We start from the raw sequence: 27,230 nt of genomic DNA, 5'->3' as shown, positions 1-27,230 counted from the left end.
AAAAAAAGCAGTTTAGATCACAGACCCCCATTTCAGAAAGGTTTTTTTGACTGTAGCACAAAAGTACAGTCTGCACAATAAATGCTGTTCCCAAGGTATGTAAATGTTTTAACACCTAGACATGTGACATTTCACGCAAAGTACTCTTCATCAGACTTGTTTCTATTCTCATTCTATGTGTTGCATTCTGTCCATCACCCTGTTAAGATTGCAGATGTATTTTACTCTGCTTCGTCCAAGGACAAGATTTTTGTTGGCTGTCTCTACTGTGAGTGAAACCTCTAATCAGAATATTCAATCTAATGCCTTCTGTCAACGTGTAACCTAGTGAATGAAGTAACTTTTTGCTGGGGACTCCCTAGAACTCCCTGAAGGACTCCTTGAGGTCCCTGGACCCCAGTTTGGGAACTACTGTTGTATTCCATTCTTCAGTTCAGCACTGGATGCATATATCAGAGAAGAGAGCAGGATGACGGAAAGAAACCGGGGTTGTTGGTGTTCTCACCGTGTGCAGATCTGTGGCCAGTTTCTCTATGGAAGGCTTCAGGTTGTCCACCGCCTTCAGGCCGTCCTGAAAGAAACTGTCAACAGAAAGTACATCAGTGCATCTCCCACCACAGCATGCACAGTGTGTGAGGTGACAGCTAGTTTTTTCAGGTCCACATAAAAAACACAGTGCGATCACAGATCAAAAGCAACATATTATCCCCCCACCACATAAAAATAACAACTAAAATAACAACACAATGACAAAAGGACAATAGATATGTATACATCAAATTATATTGTAGCTGTCGGGTGAAAACCTTGTATCTCCCAAATGTCAACTTTTAAGGAACTAAGAAAAACAGCCTTGTTTTCAGCTTGACCATCATGCATTTTTCAGTTTATCCATTGGGATTTGAAAGGGTTTCATAAGCACCAAGGGGTCGCAGAATGTTCTCAACCCATAGGAGAAAATCACCAAAACTGGAGTTTTCCCACACAACAATAACGATATATTATATGCAAATATACAGTAGCTACATATAGATATAGAATTTGTATGCATGTGTCTCTTACTTGCACTGTGCGTGGAAGTACTTGATGAGGTTCTGCAGCAGGTCCACCCCCTTCTTGATTTTGATCTCGTTCACTTTGAGGAGATACTGTTAATGTGTGAGGAATACAGACACAGTTACACGGGGTTACACTAAGTTCAGTCAGAGGGAACAGCACTTCTAAAGGCTCTGAAAACTTTATTAATGCCCCATCTGAAATTAATGCTATTCCTTTGATCACAAATCATGACACTTCAAAGTAAAAGTCATCTTTCAAGTAAAGCTTTATAAAAAGGTGCAGACCATAGAATTTTTTTTTTCTTCTCTTTCAGACTTCTAATTTGAATCAGTGTTTTCTATTGAGTTTCACTAGAGCCATTATAAAGCACATATGACTGATTCGACTTTTTCTACCCACAGTTCTCTGCTTACTATTATGTAATTCAAGATTTATATTCTAAAATGCTACATATCCATTTTGGGGGAAAAAAAAAACATCTTTACCTAAGTTTGAGTTAGAATAAAATATGTGGGATCTAGTCTGTAAAAGTGTCACCATTTTGTCACCAAAGACTTAAGTTACCTACTTTCAGTTCAAAGCAACATTAAGTGCAATCAGTCATTATGTAAGAGTAGGTACTACATTTTTCATGTTATGTTTTTTGATGCTTTTTCTATTTTGGAATGAAACAATTTGATAATTTGCTACAGAAAGGATGGAAACTGTGCATCAATCAGATTGCGATGTCCAACAAACCTCACACATCTGCAGCTGGAAGAACCTCCTCTCCTTCTCCATCTCCTCAGCAATCTCCGCCCCGCTAATCTCCGTCCTGATCATCCCGTGCTGCCTCGCGTGCTCCTTCTTCTCCTTCTCTATCTTGGTGCTGGCCGGAAGTGACATCACAGGGGTCAAAGAGCGCACCGCACCACCCGTGGCAACACCACGCAAAAAAAAAAAAAAAAAACACACAGACACTCCACATATCCCCCACAGGCAACCAAACACACACACCACACAAAAGGAGGGGAGGCACCGTTTCATGCAGCAGGGCATTCTTTTCCATATGCTGTTTTCGTTAACAGCATATTCCCTACAAAAAGGATGCAGCAGTTCGCTCCCACTCAGAGAGACGGGAGGAGTGTGTCTGTGACCCCGTGTTGTGTTGGGTTCAGGTTTGAGAGCTATCCGGCCTCGTTCATGCGCTCGGATCTGGCTATAGCCACAGCGTCTGACCATCAAGATGGGCGTCACTCTCTGATGTTCAGCTACGTTCTGATGCGTCTACCTGACCTGCAGCTATAGGCCCAATACAACTACAACCAAAAAAAATAAAAAATATGAATCAAGGCCATTCCAAAACAGAAACGATGTTGAATCATAACAAAACCTGACATTAAGGAGGCGGGTTGTCAAGCTTGGATCAAAGTGGTGTGACTGCACGAGTCAGCTTTTAAAACTTTTATTGATCTAATATGACATACAGTTATATTATATATTCCTACACTTCTCCATTAACCTCTTACTCCCTTTATATTGTGATTCATGATGTCACACCACTTTGGAGGAGGGGGAGAAAAAAAAATCACTTCATTCCTCTCCATTCCTGCCATTGCACCATAAATATCTGGTCTCCCTCAAGCAAAGTGGTTTGTTTTTACTTCTTTATTTTGAGCCCATACTCTGTCTGGGTTTCAAACCAGGGTCCGCAGCCACAACGAGCCGCAGTATGCATTGTTAATAGTGTAGACATCTACACTGTTAGTCAGCACATGAATCCTCAGCAGCGTTACAGTACTATCAGGGTTGGGACTAAGAGAGAGACACATGTTAGCTAGACTGTTTGGCCAGCAGCCAAACTGACAGAGTTGTTCAACCGACGATGGGGCTGGGGATCCATACCCTTTCAGTCCGGTCAGTTCAGGAAGGGAATTATCAATTAAGACATAAAGAGAAAAATACTTGGGTCAATTCATTTACTAAGTGATAATTTAGAAAAAAAAAAGTCCTCATTCCAGTCACTGAATTTCAGATTCAACAGGCTTCCTGAATAGACGGCATTGAAAGTGAGTTGGCCCCCGAGCCAGAGAGACACGGAGATTGAAAACAGAACTCAAAGCTGGAGGGACGGACGGACGCAGAGAGCTCGCAAACCAGTTTAGGGCAGCCGGGGTCGACGCTGTGTTATGGCCAAATAGTTTCATCTCTCTCTGTCTGTGAATATGAAAGGAGTTCTGTTATTGTGACGGCAGACAGCAGAGAGATCAGAGATATGATCACGGGACCGATCGGCTACGACCGGAGGATCATCGAGGAGGAAGAGCAGCAGGATATGGCGGGGCGTATGGGTGTTTTTCAATCAGGCAGACAACTGGGCTCCATTGATAGCAGACAGAGGGCATCAATGGAGTCAAATCATAAGGGGTGGGGTGGGGGGTGGGGGGTGGGGGGTGGGGTCAGGAACAGTCACATAGCATCCGGCTGAACTCTCGGTTTCAGTACAAAGTCAGTACTGTCTCATCGGATTGGTTTGGAGAAGAAAATGTATTACCCTTTCAGTAAAGAATGTCCTTTGCAGCTTGAAAAATATATAAAAGTGCTATAAAATTTCATGTATCCTTTGCATGCACAATCACAATGGTGTGTCAGTGCAAATGGTGTGTCAGCGTGAAGGTGAAGTGAAAAGGTGATGGCAAGGGTTGGTTATTCACATTATCGAGGATGTGGTGATAGAAAATCACAGGGGGAGGTTAGAGGGGAGAGTGGTTAGTCAAGACAGTCAGACAGGGACAAGACACTTATTACACTTTTCTTTCAAACATACTGACTTATACATGTGACTTTAATGACCAAATGGGACTCCAACAGTCTGAATCACTGCTGCAAACACTGTATAGCAAATTGAAACTGTATCTAATGATGACTGTCTCTATATACTGTATAATCACAAGGTTTAAAGAACTGGATCAGAACTGGACAAACCATAGAATGGCTGATTTTTTTTTTTTTTTTTTAGAATTATTTCTCATCTGTGCTTATATTACCAAACAGCAGTTGATTAGATATATTAAGATTCTTACACTTTTGTTTCGTAGTCCTTCCAGGCTTTATCAAAAGGCTTTTTCAGATCCTGTGGAAATACAAGAAAAAGGACAAAAAATTACATTTAAAACAATGGTCAGGAGTATAATCGGTGTACTCAAATACTTCCAAGTAAAAAAGACAGCAGGAGAGCTGTGGTTTAACCCCAACAACACTGGCTTGAAAGCAAGAAATTATGCATAGGGCTGCACACACACAAGGATACAAACACACACACACACACACACAATCAGGAATCATTGCAAATATATGCACCACGACCCTGGTCAATAATAACCTGTTCTTACAAGTTCAGCAGAATACTTTCCTCTCTCACTAATGGACAAAGCTAGAGTGTGTGTGTGGTGTGTGTGTGTGTGTGTGTGTGCTTTATCGCTATTTGAATCAGTAAGCAGAAACATCCTCTTCACAGATGTAGGGCAGCCCACAGCTGTCTCAGCGGGAAAACTGGGCGAGGTTACGGCTGAGGGTTTGGAAAAGGCAGGAGTGCGGTGTGATTGTTTTTGCCAATCGTGACGTGAAGCCACCGGTCACTCCGATCAGGGGCAACACTGATTTCTCATCGTCGTGGGTGTGCGTTCAACAGCTGCTTGAGCAAAATGCTTGATTAAACGACCTCCCTACCGCTGTGGCGCTGATTAAACAGCGATTAGGACAAACAAAAGCAGACATTACTCGGTGCAATTGGACGTGTCATTCCCTAAAAAAAACACTGCAACAGAAATAATTGTCATCTACAACCAGAGCCAGGGAGCCAGTGAAAGCTGCTCAATAGCATGCAACAATAACATGATGAGGATTATGTAGCATTTAATTGTTAAGTGTTTGAATGTTCACTCGGTAATTAAACACCAAATGTAAACTGCGTAAAGCGCCTGCTATAAAATGGATTTGAAATGAGGTTGTAATATTTTAAAAACGCTGCATTGTTTTTACACTCTGATGAGGGCTATTAGGCGCGAAATGTGTTGGACACTATGTTAAACGGTCATGATGGGCCATTACAATTAAAGTTTACTAGGAGTTTAAGCTTTCTAACTGCCTTACACTGCATTTCTGTTCATGAACGAGAACAGTCCACAGTTATATTTCTGTTTAGCATGACAGGCAGCCTATAGCTCGAGAGGAGCATGATCCCGCTGTTGACCTCCACTTCAACAGTGGAGAGTGGCAGGCTCAACCTGTCAGCACACAGGATCATGGTCTGGTTCACTGGGCCAAGTCAAGGAGCACTCAGCCATTCACTCAACCAGCTTGAAGGCAGAAACCGCCAGAGAGAGAGAGGGGAAAGAGAGAGAGAATAAAAGACTATAAAAAGACTAAAAAAAGCCTGAAAAGCAAGGAGAAGGAATGAGCCTGTGAAGAAAATAGTCAAAGAGAGAGAGAGAGAGAGAGAAAGGAAGCCGCTAGAAGAAAGGGAAAGAAGAGAACATAGGTCAAGAGAGAGCGAGAAAGAAAAGAGAGGTTGAGCGGAAGGAAATGTCAGAGCCGGAGAGAGGAGAAAAATGGTAACAATGGCTAAAAATACCAGAAGCAGGCAGCGCTGGGCAGGGAAGGGCAGGGCAGAATAGGCCAGGACACGGGGCAACACACTCTCAGCAAGCTCTTAGCGCTCTGGTTCCCTGTTTGGCTGCCTGGGATTGAGGAGGAATGCCATGCCCTTGACGGTGGCCTCCACACATAACTTGTCACCTATTACTACCATGCAAGCCCAGATAACTGCAGTTCCTGTTAGACATTCCTAGCATCAGTTCCAGCTGCTGTACTGGACGTGTAACCAGGTCAGCAGTGTTGACATTGAGTTCAGTTTGGTTCGGTAGTGGTATTTCATTTTAAATACAGAGACCGGTTTGGATGTGCAAACTTGATCCATTACTACTGATGCATTTCCTTGTATGCATTGAGGGTCTAAGGCTGGTGGTGCAGGTTAGGCTTTGTAGAATTATTTATTATTATTATTTATTATTACACGTCTTGCTAAAATCTGTTTTTGTGTGTCTCTTCATGATGTTTGTCCTATATCATTCTGTTCTATGGTTGATTATTGATTAGTTAGATCTCGTTAGGCTCATTCTCTGTAAAGTCCTTTGAGACATGCTTGTGATAAAGGGCTTTATAAATAAACAAATAAACAAACTTGAATCCTTGGTTTAATAACTGTTGAAAACACCGCTACTGCTGCTGCTACAACAACAGAGTTAGTCCGACTCTCCTCCTCTCTCTCTGATACTTAGTTGGCATGGAGAGCAACCTATAGTGAAAATGTTGTTTATGGATTAGAGAGCAACGATCAGATCTCATCCAAAATCTTGAACAGTGAACATGGATGAGTGATTCGGGTGTTCATGACCCTCTGAACCACAATGAGGCGGGGCTTGACTGGACTCAACGTCACTCAGTCCAAAGACTTCGGACCTGAGAGCCCCCCCTCCTCACGCTCCTCGCTTTACACAAACACAGAGCCGATTCTACAGCAACTATCCGGCCGCAATGACTGCAGCAGAACAGTGATAAGCTGACATGACTCACGCTGGGTTAAAAACACAGAAGCTAGCGGGCCAATAAGCAGAGGATGAGAGGGTCCGCTGCAGGCATGACATCATGCCGCCGTCCACTCTGTAAATCCGTTGTTAGCAGAACAGTCTGATGGACTCAGCACTTTCCATTTTCCACTGACTGTGAGACTGTGTGTGTGTGTGTGTGTGTGTGTGAGAGATGGGGCCTATAGCAATAACACCACCAGTTCTTCTAGGGACCTCCATTAGCAACCCCAGCCATTTTGCTAGTTTTGGAGTGACAAAGCTGCATCCTGAGTAAAGACCATTTCAGAAAAGTCAGAAAAAAATCACCTCTGCAGCTCTTTAGATTGTGTAAAGCATATTGAATCCATGCTGTGTTCTGTACCGCAAATGTCTTAACATTTTACAGTAATCTGCCCCACACAGTAACCGCTTTCCTGAGTCCTTCACTTTGTGCACATTACAGGAAGGGCAGAAATTAAATGGCGGAAAAGTGACGGCAATCTAAATACGGCAGGGTCACCTTTTCACACATGAAATCCCAATTGCCCTCTGAGGTGAAACGGCCGGGGCAGATGAGGTGGAAAATGGAGGGTTTTTAGCTGAATAACGCCGGTGACAGGTTGCTCGGTGGAAGTCCTGTAATCACACGGCCATTAGCGGCCGCCTTCCCCTCAGTTAGCTCATCGCGCTCTTAGCCAAAGACGGGCACTGGCTGAATATTAACAAGCTCTGAGGGAACAACGGCCACCAGAAAGCCATTAACTCCAGAGTTAAATCAAACGCAAGAACCGGCGATTATTACAGCCGGGACACAGGTGCATAAATTAGGGAGCGTTTTAAGATATCAGATCGATCGTTTATCCCTGCAAAATGAAAATTAGGAATGAGATCTTGTCATGAGCTCAGTTTTTTTTGGACATACACCTCCCATTCTTTTCTAATGAGATGTTCCTGTTTTCCCGGCCGCTTGTGTTCCTGATCGCACCCCTGGAAATATTTTTCCTGGCTGTTATCTGCCCTCTGTATGCTCCGTCTCCCTGCTGCAGCCTTCTTTCCTCTTTTAAAAACATCTCTCCCTTTCCCATGATATCCATATTCCCCCCCTCCCCCTTTTACCTCTCTCCCCCTATCTGTCTCTAGTCTGTGAAAGGATGAAGAGCCATGCCTAGACTCTCACTGCCTTCATCTCTCCTCTCCTTCTCTCCCTGCAGTCTAAACAGCCAATCATGCAGGTCTGGACTCCTTCCTGCTTCCTCCTCTCCCCACAGGTACGTCCCCCTGGGAGAGGACAGGAGTGAAGGAGCGGGATAATGATAGGGGAGGAAGAAGATGAAGAGGAAGGGAGGGACGAGGGAAAGGCCTCGGGGCTGTGGAGGTGAGAGAGAGAGACGGGTGCGGGGGCGTAGCCGCGAAAGACGACGAGAGTTCTCCATCGCTTCGTTTCTGGATGACTCTTTCTCTTCTTCCCTTCCTTCCTTCCTTTCCCTGAAGCCGCATGCTTCGTTTCTTGCCTTTATTCGTTCTCCTGGAACAGTGGTGACATTTATGTGTGTATGTGTGTGTGTGTTTTGTGAAGTATAAAATGCCATAACTAGCAGCTCATTAGCCCCATGTCATTGGGGTAATGAGAATCATCCATGGGCTAATGAGTAATGAGTGGGTGTGCACTACTGATGTGACTCTGGCTGCCACAGCAATGCTAGAGAGAGGGGGTGGGCGACAGGGGCAGAGGAAGAGAGAGCGAGACAGAAAGAGGGAGAGAGATAGGAACAGACAGACAGAGAGTTGAGAGAGGGAGAGCGAGTAGGGATAAGGGAGACAAAGAAAGAAAAACACAGAGGGGACAAGGAGATTTAGGGCCAAAGAAAACAACGATGGCATGAGATAGAAAGGACAGTAAGAAGGACAAGAGAGAGAGGAGAGGGGAAGGACGGTTCAGAGGTCTAGAGAGAGCGAAGTGGCTGGGGGTCACGGAGGTAACCGGCGTTTCTACAGCAACCGGCCTCATTAGAGAGCTGGCTTAATCACATCAGGCCTCGGCGGCAACTTTCAGCCAATCACGTGGCTCGGCGGTGAGAGGTCAGGGACCAACGCGGACAGTAATAAGTGCTGATTGGATTACAGAGCTGGCGAGACTGTTAAAGAGTGTCTGTCTGGCTAGACTCCGGTGGCAGACTCACATGACTGACTGGATGACTATCCAAATGCACCAAAACATAGGTGGAAGTCAGCCACGGACAGCCTTGCTAATTCAGTAGCAACCAGGTATAACTGGTGTAACTTAAAGGAATAGAACAAGTTTTTGGAAGATTGGACCATTGGTCAATTTACCTGTTAAGTGAGTAGAACATAGACACCAAAATCATCCATGTGTCCCCTGTAGATCATTTGCCCCAGTGCTTCATGCCAACACTTTAGCATAAACTATGTTGAGTGATAGTAGGCAATAACTACCATTATCCAACATAACAGGACTGACCTTTTAGTAATATAAAGTCGTTAGTGGTTTTTAATATATGGCCTGAAGATGAATACATTTTTTAAATGAAATATGATTAACTCAATACAGCGTATGTAGCCAGGTTTATTCTTGGAACTACTTCAGGAGAGCATCACCACCACTTTCACTTCCTATGGAAACAGGGAAAATAGTCCTGAGTAGTTCAAAAAAGCATGCTATCTTTTAATTTTCTATGTAAATTTTACTCCATAGGATTGCCAGAGTTGGCCGCATACTTACATTTACATTTAGCTTTAGAGCTGCTACATGTTCTAATTTTCTCACTTTTAAGATAATGCTAGTCGCCCTACTATCACTCAACATAGTGTATGCAAAAGTGTTAGCATGGAGCACCAGAGCAAATGATGTACCAGGGACTCACGGATGATTTTAATGTTTATGTTCTCATCAGTTAACAGGTAAGTTGACCAATGGGCCAATCTCCCAAAAGCTTGGTGTATTCCTTTAAGGCCATCGACAGTTCAGCACAACACTCATCCCTATTCATGTACTCGTGTAACACTTCCCATTCAGTTGTAGAGTAACACGAGACCCGGCTGTTTTGTTCCCTTACCCCTTTGACTCCCTTCAGGTCTCCTTTCAGCAGGCTGTCCAGAGGAAAGGTGATGATGTTGTTCATGTTCTGAAACTGGAGGGGGGGGCGAGGAGAGAGAGAGAGAGAGAGAGAGAGAGAGAGAGAGAGAGAGAGAGAGAGAGAGAGAGAGAGAGAGAGAGAGAGAGAGAGATAAGAGTTGAAAGGTTACATCAGAGGATTTAAATCTGCAGGAGACGGACACTCAGGGGCGACTGATGCCACGAAATGTAATCCCTTCTGTGCTCTGTGCGTGTGTGTACATGCAGTGTGTCTGTATATTAGTGTGTACATGCAGTGTGTCTGTATATTAGTGTGTACATGCAGTGTGTCTGTGTATGTGTGTGTACATGCAGTGTGTCCAACAGGAAAGGAGCTAAAAGAGAAAAAGGAGCACTGAAGGAGCAGTATATAGGAAAAATATGGGACATCCTTGTAGTAGTGTACAACTAATTCGATATCATGGCTACCAGTCTCTCTTTTGCCCGTTGGAATATTTAAAAAAAGTTATAAATTGGTACTGTTTTACTGTCTGTTGACATCTAAATACATAAAATTTGACATGGCTAACATCATGAATGGCTAACAAAAATATATAACCAATCCTCTATGAGCAGTGGACAAGTCTTTACCCTGTTATTCTCATTTAGGCCTGTCTGTAAAGCAGTACGACTATTCAGAAAAGTGCTGCCTAAATAATCCAGGAGGTAAGACTTTGATAAAGCCTCTGGAGATTATATCTTCACATCCAGGTCAGGTGCTGGTTCATATTCCTGTGGTTTAAAAGTGTTGAGACAACACTAACACGAGATTCTCAAGTGCCTAAGCTCTGGGTGAGTTGATAAAATGTCCGTGGTGAGCGACAGACCTTCTCACATGGTGGTGTCAGATTTTTCTAATAAAGCTTTGGGCTTTGAAGCCTGGCTTTGACGGAGCGGGATCAGGCTAAATTAGATCCAGCAGATATTTGGTGTTGCAGTGGCACTTTGGCCGTCGCAACGGAAAACTGGAGCTACCCCTGAGGGCTTCAAGTTCCAGGTGGACTCGGCGTGTGTGTGTGTGTGTGTGTGTCTGTGCGTGTGTGCATGTGTGTGTGTATGTGTGCATGCATGTCAGAGAATACACACAGCGACTCAAGGGGATAGAGACAATTAGGGACAGGATGGAAATCTTTCTCTGCCCCTGTGGATTTTACCCCTCCCCACTCCACACACCCACCCACCAACCAACACACACACACACACACACACACACACACACACACATACACTTGGCGTAGACTCACCAGGTTTTTGAAGAGTGCGGTGAGCTCCTTGGTGAAGACGGAGAACTTGAGAAAGGCAGATCCCAGGTCGGGATCATCTCTGTACACACAGTTCTCTCCAAACTTCTCCAGGGCCTGCGTGTACTGCTCCTCGTTCTCCACGTGGGCTGGAAAACACACACACACACACACACACACACACACACACACGGAAGTCAGCTTTGACGAGCACCAACTGGGAATCAAACCAAGGTCTCTCACTCTCTGATCGTTACAAGTCAAAAATCAATCAGTGGTCATGAATAATGAATGATAGCCTTTGAGTGCACAAAGATCCACTTTTCCGGCTCTCCAACCCTTCCTCTCCCTTTTTCCCTCATTCAGCATTGCCTGTGGGACTGAATAACATGCAGAGAGATGAAAAAGAGAGCTGGGTGGCTGGTGCTACTGAGAAACTCCTGTGGAGAACCTCGTTATGGAAGCATATTCTCTCGCTCTTGATAAACTAGTGCTGCTTCAGAGGAAGAAGTGGTCCTGTCCATTCATTTCCACTGTGTGCACACTGTGTTCCCAGGCTGACAGAAAATAATCTCACATTTACCTTTAATCACAAGTTTTGACTGTAATTTGTCAAGGCAATGATTTGATTTTCAAGTCTGCTCGTCCTCTTAAGAGACAAAAAACACAAGCGGGTGGCTGAATCTTTATTTTAATAGCCTACTGCAATCTTTATTTTAATAACGATTCTGTTGAGAGAGATCACAGACGCACCCATAGGGAGACAGAGGGTGCATTCCATTTGGTAACGATTTCTCCTCGTCTCCTCCCTCGCGTCTCTTCCTCGACTCCTCGGTCAAAGGTCACGGAGGAAACGAGGAGACGAGTGAACCTGGCTTGTCAATTGGAACGTTCTCACACGCGCCATATTGAACTGACGTGAAGCGTTGCGTTGAGGCTCCTCCCACGCAGGATGACAGCTGTCTAAACTCACGTTTTATCCACATAAAAACATTTAACAAAGTTCAGATTAATGTTTAATTCATCTACATTATGCCAACCTCTAATGAGCCTTGTCTACCTCATGAAGGTAGAACAAGGTAGAAATTCCTAACGCCTAAAAAGTGTCCCGTTTCCTGATTTCTGTTTTTATTCTGTTTTTTTTTTTTTTTAGTATCTGCTGTATGCTACCTTTTCATTTTGTGAAGCACTTTGTAGCACTGATAAGAAAGGTGCTATACAAATGAGATTATTATTGGGCTATTAAAGAAATGTCTGAGCTGATGTGTGTCTGTGCGCTATTGTCCAACTTTTATCCCTTATGTGACTTGGATTAGACAACGATCATGTGGGCTGTTTGACATCTCACTGGCAATAAACCAAAGTGCTTTCTTCTTATTCCTAAATAAATAAATAAATTCCCAAATAACCACAGATCTAGATGTAAGAGCATAATGTGCAATTTAAACAATGCAATGCTGTTAATGAGGTTTAGTAAGAATTTATTCTCCCGAAGAGAAATTCCAAGGCAACACACAAACACAATTCACAAGAATGATGAATACAGAACGAGAAACACATCAAACAGACGCAGCAAACCAACTGGCCCGGCGCTGGTGACTTGAGGTCCTATTAGAAAGAGACGCGCATGGTAAAAGAGTCGCCTGTGTGCATTTATACGCTATGTCTATATCCTAATGAATGGATTTCATTCAGGCCTATTAGATCATGGAATGTCATTCATATTAATGATAAATCCTATAAAATAACTCCATATAAGATTCACGTTACTTGCCCCCCACTCACCCCACTACGCGCTGGAGGATCAGATGGCGCGTCTCCTCCTCTGTCCCTATAATCACATTCAAGCCTTAATATCATTTACTTATGCCTATTTGGGAAAAGTTTGACATCCTGCAACTACAAGAGAGAGGACGCATTTTGGCCAAATGGAATGCACCCAGAGAGAAACGCATGGGAGGACCAAGGAGGATGGAAGGAACAGAAGGAAGATAGAGAGGAAGAGAAAGAGAAAATGGTACAAACACACATCCAGTCCAGTCCCCATGCAGCCAGGGGGAAACCCATAAACTGGCCGTGGCAGATGTCACACAGCGTGTCGAAACCCCACCTAATTTACCAGGGGGTTAGGCCGAGGCGATTCCACTTAATACACTTCATGCACTTCATGCTAGGCCTGGCAGCTGATAACAGCTAATGCCATCGGGACGGTGGTGGAGCGAGGGAGGGATGGAGACATGACTGAGCACCAGGGACTGTTACCATGACGACACCCACCCAGAAATAAAAGAAATGACAGAGAGGGGGGAGAGAAAGTGGGGAGGGGAGGGGAGGGGAGGGGGAGAGAGAGAGAGAGAGAGAGAGAGAGAGAGAGAGCGAGAGAGAGAGAGAGAGAGAGATTTAGGAGGGGTGAGGAAAAATGTGAGGACATTCACTGTAAGACACCTGCTGCCACACCGTGACTCAGCTTATTATCTACCACACACACACACACACACACACAAAGAGGAGCCAGAGACTTTGGTTCATAGATGGAGCGGGATAAGCTCATGTCTGGGCCCCAGAGATATCCATCATATTAAAAGGGGAAAGCTGAAAGCCACTGACTCACTACCTGTAGACCTCCTCACATCAGACAGATCTAATTTTAGCCACAAAATATGAACTGACGTAATGGGCGAGTTGGAGGATAAAGCTCCTATGAGACTTAGTGCATAAGCGGCGCTGTAACAAAGCAAAACCAACATGTCTTGAACAAAGTCTACTATAGTACCCATGTAGATTTATTTTTTAATGAAATATGAATAATAACAATTGGAGATAACAGCAACACTTCTTCAAACCAAGTCTAGTATCATCATATCAAAATGTTACATATATATTTTGGAAAAGAACCATATACCAGTTCATCATTAAATATTTTTAAAATACACATGATCCTGTCTGTAAAGATGTTAGCATTTTGTCAACCAAAGCCTTGAGTTAATTCCCATTATCCTTTTAGCTAAATGCTAAAAAATAGTTTGAGGAGTAGGTATCACGTTTTTCTAACTGGTGTAATTTCAATTTATGATGAAATTATGATTAAATTAACTAGCATTTACATGAGATCCAAATATTACAGAGATTCAACATGGCTGAGGGACATTTGAGGATACAAAAATAATGGTCTCTGCCACACAGCAACACAATACACAAAGCACGCGCGCACACACACACACACACACACACACACACACACACACACACACACACACTATCACACACTATCACACATCAAAATTAAACAGCTTCAAGTCCAAAGAAGCGAAAGATGTGTCATACAGGGATACAAGTGAGTTCAAGCCATTGTGTGTGTGTGTGTGTGTGTGTGTGTGTGTCAGACTCGGACCCCTACCACACACCCTGAGCCTACTGTTTACACATCAGCCCCAGCTGCTTTGTTGTGGCTCTGCCAGGGCGGCGAGCCAACAGGGCGGCGGCCTGCTGCTGCTTTTGAAGTGGCACATGAAGGGCTCCGAGCGCTGCCGTTCACCCTCGACAGACAGCGTAAAAACCCCCGCGGCCTGGTGAGCGTGTGTACATGCGTATTTGTTGTAACATGACCTAAGCACGACACACATGCCTGGAGAGGCCTGGGTTTGTCACACTACAACAGCCCGGAGAGAACGCCTTGAGCCTCAACAAGACGCTGTGCGATACGCTGGGCGAGTTTATGAGCAACGTGGCAGGGTAACGTTCCTGGAGACAAGAGGAGAAGTGAGACACAAGGGAAAATGTTTACTGTCTCCTTCATCCCCCACAAGAATTGATTTGCATTGACATTTTGTGAGGGGGCCGTGACAGTACTGTATACAGTGTAAACAATACCTTTTTAGGCATGAAGCTGTTCAGTGTCTTCCTCAAGGACACATTGGCCTTTGCAGACCTGTGACCTTTCAGTTTATTGGACAGTTTCTCTAATCACTAGGCGACACTTCCTCCTTTCTCTCTCACCCTGTGACTATCATGGTAGCTTGACAGGACCTTGAAGGTACCAAACAGTATGAATGAGCTCTATTCCAAAATGCTATTTATCCATTTGGAGGAAAATAATGCAAACCTGAAGCTCATCGCTCAATATCTCTTACATATGAAGGATGCATTCTACAAAGGTGTAATCAATTTGTCAACCAAGTTGCCTACTACGCTTTAAAAAAATTTGCTTTCATTTTGTGCTGTCAATCATTCTGTAAGAGTGTCACTTTATTCAAATGGGGGATATTTCATTTTGGAACTAAACTCTTCTCATTTTTCACATCTATGGCTCATGGCTATTAAGTGGTGTCAAGTTTCATCACTTCAAACCTAGGCTGACAAAATAAAATTTAGTTCCGGGTTTGAAAAAGAGTGTGTAAACGTAGCGTGGCAAGTAAGTAGTAGCATGATATCTGTGTGTGTGTGTGTGTGTGTGTGTGTGTTTTGGAAGGAGAGTGAGAAGGATTCCTGTTGCTTGACCTCAGGAAGCGATGGCCTTGTGTTCACTGGAATTCAGTAGAAAGGAGAGAAGCAATGACGCGCGTGAACACACACACACACACACTTTGACAACAAATGCAAGTGGCCTGAAAATGCCCAGTCGTGTACCTAGTTGTTGCACACACACACACACACACACACACACACACACTCTTCAGACAAACATATTGTACAGCTTCCAGGCCCCTGCTCCTGAGGATTATCTAACATCCCAAAGGCTTGTTTTTCTAGCTTCTTCCATCTCTCTCTCTCTCTCCCACACACACACACACACACACTAGACACACACACACACACACACTAGACACACACAGGGTTTAATCACCAGATAGCAGGCCGGCCTCTGCTTCCTCTCTTGGTCTCTCCCACACTCTCTCCCTTCCACAGGGCTCCATCAGGCCTGTTTGGCTGAAGGTCCAACGCTCACAAACTCAACATGAGGCCGACCTCAGACCAATTCAGTATTTCTCTATGGACTCTGTAAAAATACCGCTGCATTCATGTCCATTTAACAATATGACTGCAGGAGGGTAGTAAACTTTTACCCAGAGAAGTGAGAGAGAGTCCAAGAAAGAATTGAAGGCAGTGTGAGAAAGACAAGACAAAGATAAAAAGAGGACATCATTAAGCGCGGCGCATGTATGAATTAGATTAGTCTAAGAGTAAGAGGTGAGGCTCTGCGCCGCCTTCCTCTCCTCCATTTTCATTACACCCTCTTTCTGCATCTTCTCTTGTTCCTCCTTTCATTTCAGTGCGTCTGTCTCCTCAGGTCTCTTACTCTGTGCATCCACACACATCCGTCCAGTGTAATTACATTAGCACTTCTCTTGGTTACCTGGCAGTAACGAGAGAGAGAGACGAGAGAGAGAGAGAGAGAGAGAGAGAGAGAGAGAGAGAGAGAGAGAGAGAGAGAGAGAGAGAAGAAAGTAGCTCTGCCTGTACACTACCAGTCAAAAGTTTGGACACACCTGACTGAATGTACTATGCTATTTTATTTTGATCTAAAGGCTTATGCTTAAATGCTTGAAATTAGTTTTTTAGACAAATATAAATAGTGAAGTTGATGCCTAATGTATGAATTTTGTTCCAAAGCCTTTATCTTTCCATCAAGGCAAAGGGCAGCTACTTTAAAGAATCTAAAATAGAAGATAGTTTTGATTTAACACTTTCTTCATCACTGCATAATTCCATTTGTGTTATTCCATAGTTTCGATGTCTTTACTATTATTCTAAAATGTGAAAAATAGGAAGAATAAAGAAAAATTGTGTATCCAAACTTTTGACTTGTAGTGTACATGTGCGTGTGTTTGTGTGTACCAGCAACACGGAGCAGGGAGGGAGGACATCAGCAGCTCAGACAGATTAAATGTTCCCTGGATGCAACATGGGCCGAGTTGCTGCATCATTCAGCCGTGCTCCCGACTCCTTGCCTACCTATGGCTACAACTCCTGCAACAGAGCGTTCTCTCGTCGGCTCTCTGGACTTTTTTTTTTTAGGCTGGCCTGTCCTAGCAGCGCTGCTCTACCGGCTCCAGCTTCAGAAGACGTCAGCGGGGTTTGAGATGCTGCTGGATTATTCATCAAAACCCACAACCTGACAGGCTGGCAGGTCCCTACAGCAACACCGGGGCAAGACAAGGGCTCTCTTCGCTCATTTCTAGCTCTTTCCCCATCACATCCTCTTTCCCGTCTTTCTCTCCCCTCCAATCTCTCTCTCTTCCCAGTTCTTTCCCCATCTTTTTCTCCCTCCCTTCTCCCTTCCTGGTATGGGCTTACGCTACTTTCTCAGCTTCTCCCTAGCCGGTAACTCATGTAATCTTGTTTCGTTTATTTATTTTTTGCCCCTCATTCTATTCCAAACCTCTATATGAACCCCTTATCCTCTCCCATCCTCTCCTCCCACTTCTCATCATTACCATTCCCCATTTCACAGCCCAAAAATAGCCATGCGGGGTTGGGGCTCATCAGCCAGTCATACCAGTAAGGTGTTCTCTGAGAGCGTTATGGCAGTCAGCACCCTGTGGTGTGTGTGTGAGTGTGTGTGTGTGTGTCTCATTATTCAGGCTTTTCCAAGCAGCAGCTCTGGGGAAGACTGAGAAAAGCCTGTACTTTCTCTCTCTCGCTCTCTCTCTCTCTCTCTCTCTCACAGACAGCAGAGATTTGTTTTTAGATACTGTAGCACGATTGCCTCTCTAAGTGTCGGCATCTCTCCAGTTCATGTATGTTGTCACTTACCTTCTGCAATCCAATTTATTTGTATTTTGCTTGCCAATTTGGTTTGTTTGTTTTGTTCTATATAAGCCCCTTGGGGTTTTTAAATCTCACCTGCGCACATTTGTATGCTTCCCTGTTTTTCTGTGTTTTTCCACCAAGCTTTATCACTTCAGTTCTGTGTTTTATCACATGAAGAAAAAGAAACCAGAGCTCCTCTATCTATGAAAAATCTTAAAATCCCTCGAAACACACAGTCAGCAGCCCAGCTAAAACTGGCTGAGATAAAGGATGGAATACCTGCCTTGACATCCAGTGAATCATATAAATGATTTTCCATTACTAATAATGCGCTCATTGACAAGTTTCTGGGGAACATGATGGACAGAACTGGAGAAAACCTTTCCACCCCCAATTTTATGCTATGAACTTATTGTCGTTTGGCTGATTGACTGGCTGGCTGGCTGCCCACATGTCTAGCAGCTTTGTTTCCTCCTCTCTGCCTTCTGAACTCCGAATAGATGGCAGGTTGTGTGTCTGTCTGGCTGGTAACCGATCAAATGACTTTCTTTCTGTCTGTCCATCACTGTCACCATAAATCAACTCTGACTGTCTGTAGGCTGGCAGGAGTCAAAACCAGACTGGACTATCGCTAGTAAAAGAAAGAAAAGTTCTATTACTAAACACTTTCCATTTTGGGAAAATTAAAGTGTTATCTCTTTGTCAACCAAGGAATTGCCCGTTATCGAAAAAGCACCATAAGTTATTGAGAAATGTATGCTTCCTCATTTTGAAACATTACTCTTTAAATATTAAAACCCACATTAGTTTAGTCATTTTGTCACAATAAATAGCTCTCTGTGCAATCAAAGATCTTTCATCTCTACTCAAACACGGAAGTTTTCATATTAGCCCATAACTGTAGAGTTGAGTAATGTGTAATGCTCTGCTCTGTTGTTTTTATCTATGCTACAGTTGATATCTTTGTAAGTCTCTCTCTCTCTCTCTCTCTCTCTCTCTCTCTCTCTCTCTCTCTCTCTCTCTCTCTCCTCTCTCTCTCTCTCTCTCTCTCTCTCTCTCTCATCTCTCCTCTCCTCTCTCTCTCTCTCTCTCTCTCTCTCTCTCCTCTCTCTCTCTCTCTCTCTCTCTCTCTCTCTCTCTCTCTCTCTCTCTCTCTCTCTCTCTCTCTCTCTCTCTCTCTCTCTCTGACATTGTCCATGTCACAGCACAGGGTCGATACAGGCATACCACAGAGGGCTTAGAGGAGCCGCCCTGCTTGTATTCAAAACAGATCAGAGTCTGGACAGCTTTTCCTAAATGACTGCAGATAAGAAAAGGTGACCTCAGTTGAAGTCAGCTTCCCTCACCAAAACTGTAAATGAAAGACCAGGAGAAGCCTTCATAGTGCCATCTCACACTGTTTCTCCTGTAAACACAGATAGAAATCTGGATGAGCTTCACTTGGGAGGGACATATCTTGCTTTTCTTCCTCCCACTTGATCTAAATAAGGAAGTTTGTCCATTATGAAAACACTTTCCAACTGCCTGAGACACCTGCAGCTCCCAAACAGGTGCAACATGCAATACTAACCACATAAATTCAAATGAAGGTACTTTATCGACAATGTGGGCATTTATGTTGACAGATGAACAGCGAGAGAAAATTCTACACAGTTGCAAGCTTGAATACACACAGGTAAATTTTTTTCCACACACGCACGCACACACAGTATCTGCCTGTCTTGTTTGGAAATGAAACCATGCAGAGGCTCTGGATCTGGCAACCAAGGAGAGGCAAGAGGTATTTGTCAATGCTTTGTAACAGTGTTCGAAGCGAGAAGAAGAGTGTGACTATACACACACACACACACACACACACACAGAGAGGCTGTGCCCTTCCCCAGCTGTTTCTTTGGGGGTCTGGATCAGACAGCTGTCCCTCTAGCCTGAACAGAGCCTGTACTGTTCCCAGAAAAGACATGCTCAGCACATTGTTTAGAGGTCTCTCTCTCTCTCTCTCTCTCTCTCTCTCTCTCTCTGGCTTGCCCTCTCGCCCGCTCTCTCTCAGCAGGGTGCTGTCATGCAGGCCAAACAAAAGACGCTGGAAACACCCTACACTGTCACAGCCAGCCACAGTGAGCACACACACAAACACACAGGAATACAGTGACAAAAATCCACCCTCAGTCCCCTCAAAGGCAATGGCACAAAGAGGTAGAGCTTTATCACAAAAATAAGCTAAAAACAACAAACAAATCTGTGTCCCACAATCAGAGTGAATCCTGCTGACTAGAGAGACGTTAGGGCGGAGAGGAGGACTCACCCAGGCCCGACGTGTAGATGGCCTTCACAGACTTCTTCATCTTGTACAAAACACTGCGGTCCACATCCAGAGCCTGCATAGACAAATACAGGGAGAGAAACACAGAGAAGAGGGAGAGAGAGAGGAGAAGCAGAGGAGGCAAAGAAGAGGAAGAGGAATTCATTTAGTTACTTGTTGTGACTCAAATTAGTGTTGATTAGCCTACTTATATATTGTAAGACAGTCGCTTAAGGTCATTTTGGAGAGGTTGAGTCATTGTTTTGCCTGCATTATTAGGCCATTATTCTGTCTGACCCGAGATATAGAGGGCTCTACTTTCTCTGGTGAGCATCTTATGGCACTATAAAACCAGGTGTAATCATGTATGTATGACTGCATGCGGTGGGTGCAGTTAGTGCGAGGTGTGTGTGTGTGTGTGTGTGTGTGTGTGTGTTTCAATGTTATCTCCACTCTGTCTGCAAGTAATGAATTATTCAAGGCAAAGCTAAGAATAGACATAAGCTCCCTAGTCAGTCAGTGAATACAGAAGGACGTGTCGGTGTGTGTGTGTGTGTGTGTGTGTGTGTGTGTGTGTGTGCACGATTTCAGTGTACGTGTGTTGTTTGATATAACAGATTGCAGGACAAGAGCGGTGAGCATCTGAGCCCCAAATGAAGGACACTTTTACCAAGATGAATACATACACACACTTGCACATACACACACAAACCTATGAATAACCATACGCACACACACACAGTCAAGCATACACACACATTTAGCCCAGACTCACACACTAACTAGGACATACTGGGAGTCCAGCTGAGACAATGCACCACTGTATCAGTGATGAGTGAGGGAATCTCTCGGAGGTTGGTGGGGGATTTTGGGAAATGAGTTTTTGGGACTTTAGTAAGTAGGTCCGCCCAACCGGGCCAAAGCCGGCGCCACTCTCCCTGCCCCGCTTCCCCATCTGACTGACTAACACATATCAGATCCCCTGGACCCACTGAAAACAAAAACACACAATGACTCCCATTCAGTTGCAAAACACACACACACACACACTATCCCTTGCCACACCAGTAGCTGTGATGACAGAAAACATATTAAAACCATAAATCGGCGCTATATTAATATCCAAGCTATGAGCGGTTTCCCATTGCAGAATGTAAGAACCACTCAGCACTCTGTTCTCCCTAGGGTCGTATTTCACACACAGAAAGGAGTGGGAGAGAGAGAGAGAGAGAGAGAGAGAGAGGGAGAGGGAGAGGGAGAGGGAGAGGGAGAGAGAGAGAGAGAGAGGACCTAAGTGACTTTGGAAGAAAAATAAGATAATTTACATGTCGCTGGGAGGGGGACAGACAGTGATAATATAAGAGATAAGAGAAGAGAGCAATAAGAGAAAGAAAAACAGACAGAAAGAGAAAGACAAGCGCGCTGACAATGTGCTTATTCACTCCTCTATCAGCGTTGGCTGGGCGTTGACAGGGCCACCTATGAAGTGTGGAGCGGGAGATCCAGTCAGCCTATTGGGGTATACAGTTACTCTGCACTGACTCAGTGGAGATGAAAGATAACGGGGAAAAACCAAATTAAGTAGGCCTATGAAAGACTTGTCTGAGGAGCTTATGGACAGTAACAGGCCAAAATTCACTTCGGGGCATATAGTAAAATGTATCCAGCAGTGTATGCATGGAGCACATTACTGCTACATCTTTCACACCTGTAACAAGGATCATCAAAATGCTAAAACAATAATTAGCGATGAATCACACAGACTTTAATCACCCAGCTCGTCTGAGAACACCTGCTCTTTTTAAGAATCAGCAGTTGAGGTCAGATGTGAGCATCATTATCACCATGGGTAACACCTTCACCTTCAATGGTCCAATTTTGTGAGACCACGTTCACTTCAATTTTCAAGTTTAGTTCAGTTCATTTGCACACTGGTAACAGCTAGAAGTGAAGGGATACAAATGTGATAATACACAGAAAGAAGAAATGCAAATGACTAATTTGTGCAGCTGAGATAAAAAAATGAGGAACTTATAAAAACCATATTCACCTCAAAACAAATTGATGAAACAAGTAGGAAAAAATAAAAACAACAAATGCTAAGAGACGACTGCAGTATCATTCTTCACACCCTTACGCCCACACCTTTCTGTAACAGCGGTTGTTGCATAAAAGTTTAAAGGATTTCTGTTTTTAAATAGCCTACTAAGCAATGAATATTACTGTAAGAACCTTTTATTTCTGAAAGTGAAATGGATACCAATCATCATCCAAAGTGTTTTGCCAAGCAACTGTGTAGAGCCTACGTATTGAAAGTAGCCAACTAGAAGCTCCTTGTTCCTCTGTGTAAATGTAGGCCTTACAGCGCTGTGGTTGTAGTTTCATAAACTCCTGTTAAATGACTCATCTGTTACACATGCCATTATCTCATTAGCTCTGTCTGGCTGAAACAGACTCTCCAACTATAGCTCAGACCCCACACAGGCAGACAAACTTCTCTACAAACACCAGCTACGATACATACAGTAGGTATTTTTAAAAACACACGCATACGCACAAAGACAGAGAAACATGCCGCTGCAATGCAGAGCGCTCTCCCCCCTCTATATCACCAACCCAACCCAACCACACAAACACTTTTAAAGAGGTAACCCGAGATGACCACTGGATGTGTTTTCTTAGCAGTGCTGATAGCACCTTGGGCTCTGCTCTGTACATTAAACCTACTCTGAGCTCCTTTGGGCGGCAAGGGAACCAGAGAGTACTTAGAGCTAAAGCCTTAAAAGCATTTTTGCTGATATCGGGGCTTCTGTGAGCGTGTGCAGGGACCAAGTGGGAGGATTTCTTCAGTCTTCACACAGTGGATCTCCATTGATTTCCTGCTGAACTCCAGCTTTTGGTTGACTCCTCTGTTTCTAAGAGGGTATTACTCCAGACATGCACAGTTTGTCATTATTAAAGCCCAAATGCACTGGAAGCAAGAATTGATGCATATCATTTGAAGTGCATAATTTGACGCTTCATTGGCGACAATGCCTATGTATATCCATATATATGTGAAAATCAGTTAGATCAGGTAGACTATGTGTGTTCATATTTATACATCTGAACAAATATGCTACTAGTGAAATCACCCACTTTGTTTGCAGTCATGTATTACACAGCACTTTTGGATGTTGTTACTTGGCTTTTCTTCATCCATGTACTGGCTTCTTATAGCCTACTATGGCAAGATCACTGTATTTAAAAATGCCTGTTGTCCTTTTGCCTCAAAATCAGACAATGTGTGTGGATCCAGAAACCTCAAGAAAACTAGCCATTTTGATCGTCTGTTGACACCAAAAAAAAAAAATCAAATTCAGAGCAGATGTGTCAAGGTGTTTGACAAGCAACTTCATGCTTCTAGTGCGCTTTAGGGCATTTGACGATTTGTGCATTTGAAAATCTCTGCCTCGATGATCATACTCTGATGATGCCTTCAGAGTATGATATGGTTGTTACCTGCTGCTTCACTTCCTTATCTAATCTCTGACAGAACTGTATCATTCTTTTGCTTCAGGATTGTAGCAAAGAATTTCAAACATGGTTGTGTAAAATGTACTTGAAAATGTCAGCTAACATTAGTAATTAATTCATTAATTGATGTTGTGAGTGTCTTTGGACATGGAGGATGTGAAACAGCAACTGAAGTCAGAGCCTGTAATGGTGTTAAACAGTAGGGACGCATTATATCATCATAATAATTAATTAGTTTTCAAAGCTCTTGACATTGAGAATTGCAAAATTGCTTCTTGAAATGTTTGACCCGATACACAAAAAATAAATATGACTTTTTGGACTATATTTTCAAAAGCGAATGGCATCACTTTGATACCCAGAGAAACCAGTAATGATGGTTGACTGTGCATAGATGCATACTGGTGTATGCATGCTAAAAATGTATATGTTCCACTCAAGTGAATTATTACTGCAGGAAACAAAAAAGGCAAAAAAGAAGCAGAGCGTTCTGACCAACTCTCACTGTGTTGCTGTGAGTTTCTTTCCAGCCTAGCGCAGCTGGGCTCTCTGGCAATAGTATGATTGTTTTCCAGGAGCAAGACAAGCCAAATGGACAAGAGATTTATAGCAATCTGTTCACTTTGTGACTAAAGCTTTTGGTGCATATGCTGCATAAACACAGTCAGATGGCAGCTAGGTATACTGCACTGGTGTAACTGCTGTGATGTTGGTAACACTTTGTCAACACCTGCTACACTGCAACGCTTCTTTATTCAGTATAATGAAACTGAATGATTGCTATAAGGTTTACATTCAAATAATCTTGCTTTTAATTTAAACCTTATATCATCATAGCAGCAGCAGGCTTGTAACCCGAGAGTAATCAGTTCCAATTCCCCAACCAGGTTTTGGAAATCCAGATAAGGAAAGTGAATCTCTCCTTCCTTAGCAAATACCAATGAGGTGCCGTTGCAAAAACACTTAACCCCCAGTTGCTCCAGTGCAGCAGCTCAGTGTGTGCTCAGTCAAATTTTGTTGGAGAGTGAAGGCTACATAAAAAAAAAAAAAATCAATGTCATTCACATCCATGAAATGTAAACTGTCCCAACTCTAACAGCTAAACCTTATTGTTGTTACCGTGACTACAGTGCTATGCTGGCTAATTGGCAGATCTACGCCCCGTGGTTGACCTCCACATTACATCAGTAATCAGCTTCTGAATCAATTTGACCAGCCGAAGACTGGACATGCACACATTGACATGGACATCACAGGTCCCATCGATCCAAGGTCCATCTCTCTCTTTCTCTCACTCACTCACACACACTCACACACACACACACACACAATCAGCCAGTATCACGCTTCAGTAGGTCCTTTCAATCTGTAGAGAGTGCTCTGTCAGGGAAAGGGGCGAGACAAGTGGGGGACAGACAGGGGGTAATAAACCAAGCCCAGCTGAACACAACAAACACACTGCCCTAAATCATTCTCACTCTCACACGTACACACACACACACACACACACACACACACACACACACACACACACACAAGCAAGCATGCACGCACACACACACTCTTAAATCACTTTCACACATTTCCACTCCAACACACTCTCTGAGGCATTCTGGGGTTGAGCGAGTGACTCTTCACCAAGCACCGGGCCATCCTTTGTGCGAGCCCTCTTGTTTGAAGCACGGGCCGCTCTAAAATTAGACACTTTTAACCCAAAAACTATTCACAGTGAGAGGGGAATTCCGCTGCCCGTAGCGTTTCAACAGCGTAGGATCAGAGCTGAATCCTCGCAGAATAGGCTGGCCTCAGAGCCCGAAGCTGCTTCACAAGCATACTTCATATGACATTACTGCGACGTCAGCATTTTTCTCTCCTGATAGCGGATCAAGCTAAACTAGCCAAAGTGGCGCTCCCCCCCCCCCCCCACCCCACCCAATCTCCCTCCCATCTCCCTCCCTGTCTCTGCTGCTGACCATGCTCACAAGAAGGAACTGAACTGAATTAATCCATGTCTTAATGCATGACATCATCATCATCATCATCATGATTACAATCAGGTACCATCTGCTGCGAGACTATCACAACACCGCTGGGTCACTGGGGTCGTTGCCATGGTGATCCAGTCACTCACTGTCGTGCATTTCCTGAATTACAGAGAAAAGTGTCTCAGGTTACTGATCTGATCTGTGATCACACACAGATCAGATACTACAGATCTAATGTAAGTGTAGTGCCAGGCAGACAGAGGAAGAGAGAGAGAAAGACAGGACTGTATAACTAATGAATGAAGAGTGCTAAGCTACTTCACAGTATGAATTAAAGCTCAGTGGCAAGTTGGTGACTTGCCATCCTGAATGACAATGTGAGACCATTTTGAGCAGACATGAGTCCTGAGACAAATATGTAATGTGTATAAAATTCAGGTGTTCCAAGAATACAAAGATATAATAATATAAGAAGGAAGTAAATCCTGAAGAGCCATTTGCCTTTCTCTGGCTTCACAACCACTTCCTGCTGGCCTAGCAGTTACTACAACCACCTTTGGAAAAAAAAACGCCAGCCCAAGCAGCCAACAACCCCAAAATGGGCAGATGACTTAATGTAGGTTCAACTGCTAGCTATTTTGACTGTGGTCTTATGAGGTAAAGCTTAGCTAGACAAGCACAAAATTTGGCTACATGGACCCAAACCAGAGCTAATAACTCCAGCGTGTTTGGCCCTGCATTTGCCAAGGTCTTCAAAACCAAAACAAGGAGGGGAAATTAGCAAAGGTTTTCATAACACAGCCAATGTCCACTTTCTGAGTGGTTCAGGGCACATTTTAAAGTCCCTTTATTACTCTATGGGAGAAGAATGTAAATGAAAGTCTGGATACCAAGCAAGGTAGTGCAGTTTGTTTTGAACAAGTTTTCTATAAAAGTGAACTGTATTTTTAGACTGTGCCATCATCACGCTGGCTACATGAGGTTTAGTCACCGAAAAGACTGTGAAGTGACTAAAAGCCTCACTTTTCTGTCACCTGTCGAATGCAAGGCTATAGCAACGTACAGTAGGTGGGATTGAAGTAAAAGTCTGACAGGGAGAGACAAGGGGGAGTGTGTGAGGAGAGTGTGTGTGTGTATGTGTGTGTGTGTGTGTGGGGGGGGGGGGGTCCTAATGAATGTTGAGTGGTAGAAATTACATCTCAATGTTAAATGGGTGATTTTCGATCCCTGAAATAAAATTACAATCAAGTCTAAATGGCAATGAGGGACCATTTTAAGCACTTGGGTCTTAAGACAAATATGGAAGCTAATGTGTATAGACAGAAAGAGGGAGTTCACACCAAGACAGAGGGACAGGGAAAAGTGAGAGAGGCCAACCAGCCGGCCTATTGTAACGTGGCGCTCTCCACCTCTTTCTCCGCAGTCTGAAGAAGAAAGGCATTCCAGGACGATTGCATGTTGGAGTGACTGACAGACAAGACAGAGACCCTGCCCCATTGTTCCTGTCGTCTAACTATCTGCTGATGACAGCATGTCTGTTCGCCAAGACGTTGTGCTGCTTCACCTCTGAGGCACACACACACACACACACACACACACACACACACACACACACATACATAAACACACACGTGTTCAGTT

At 43.8% G+C, this 27,230-nt stretch overlaps 1 protein-coding gene across 1 annotated transcript in view; it reads right to left on the bottom strand.

Annotated features, from left to right (window-relative positions):
- Positions 1-27,230, bottom strand: part of asap2a (ArfGAP with SH3 domain, ankyrin repeat and PH domain 2a) — a 59,164-nt gene that overhangs the window by 17,760 nt on the left and 14,174 nt on the right. The window contains exons 2-8 of the mRNA XM_078289380.1: positions 20,092-20,164; positions 11,043-11,188; positions 9,740-9,814; positions 4,122-4,171; positions 1,798-1,927; positions 1,063-1,148; positions 506-581 (exon numbers count right to left, since the gene is read on the bottom strand). Of these exons, the coding sequence (XP_078145506.1) occupies positions 506-581; positions 1,063-1,148; positions 1,798-1,927; positions 4,122-4,171; positions 9,740-9,814; positions 11,043-11,188; positions 20,092-20,164 (636 nt within the window). The remainder of the gene's footprint in view (positions 1-505; positions 582-1,062; positions 1,149-1,797; positions 1,928-4,121; positions 4,172-9,739; positions 9,815-11,042; positions 11,189-20,091; positions 20,165-27,230) is intronic.

The sequence above is a fragment of the Centroberyx gerrardi genome, chromosome 17, assembly GCF_048128805.1.
Source record: "Centroberyx gerrardi isolate f3 chromosome 17, fCenGer3.hap1.cur.20231027, whole genome shotgun sequence".
NCBI classification, from domain to species: Eukaryota; Metazoa; Chordata; class Actinopteri; order Beryciformes; family Berycidae; genus Centroberyx; species Centroberyx gerrardi.
Note: the sequence above shows the minus strand (reverse complement) of the source record. Positions and strands in the feature narration are given on the sequence as shown.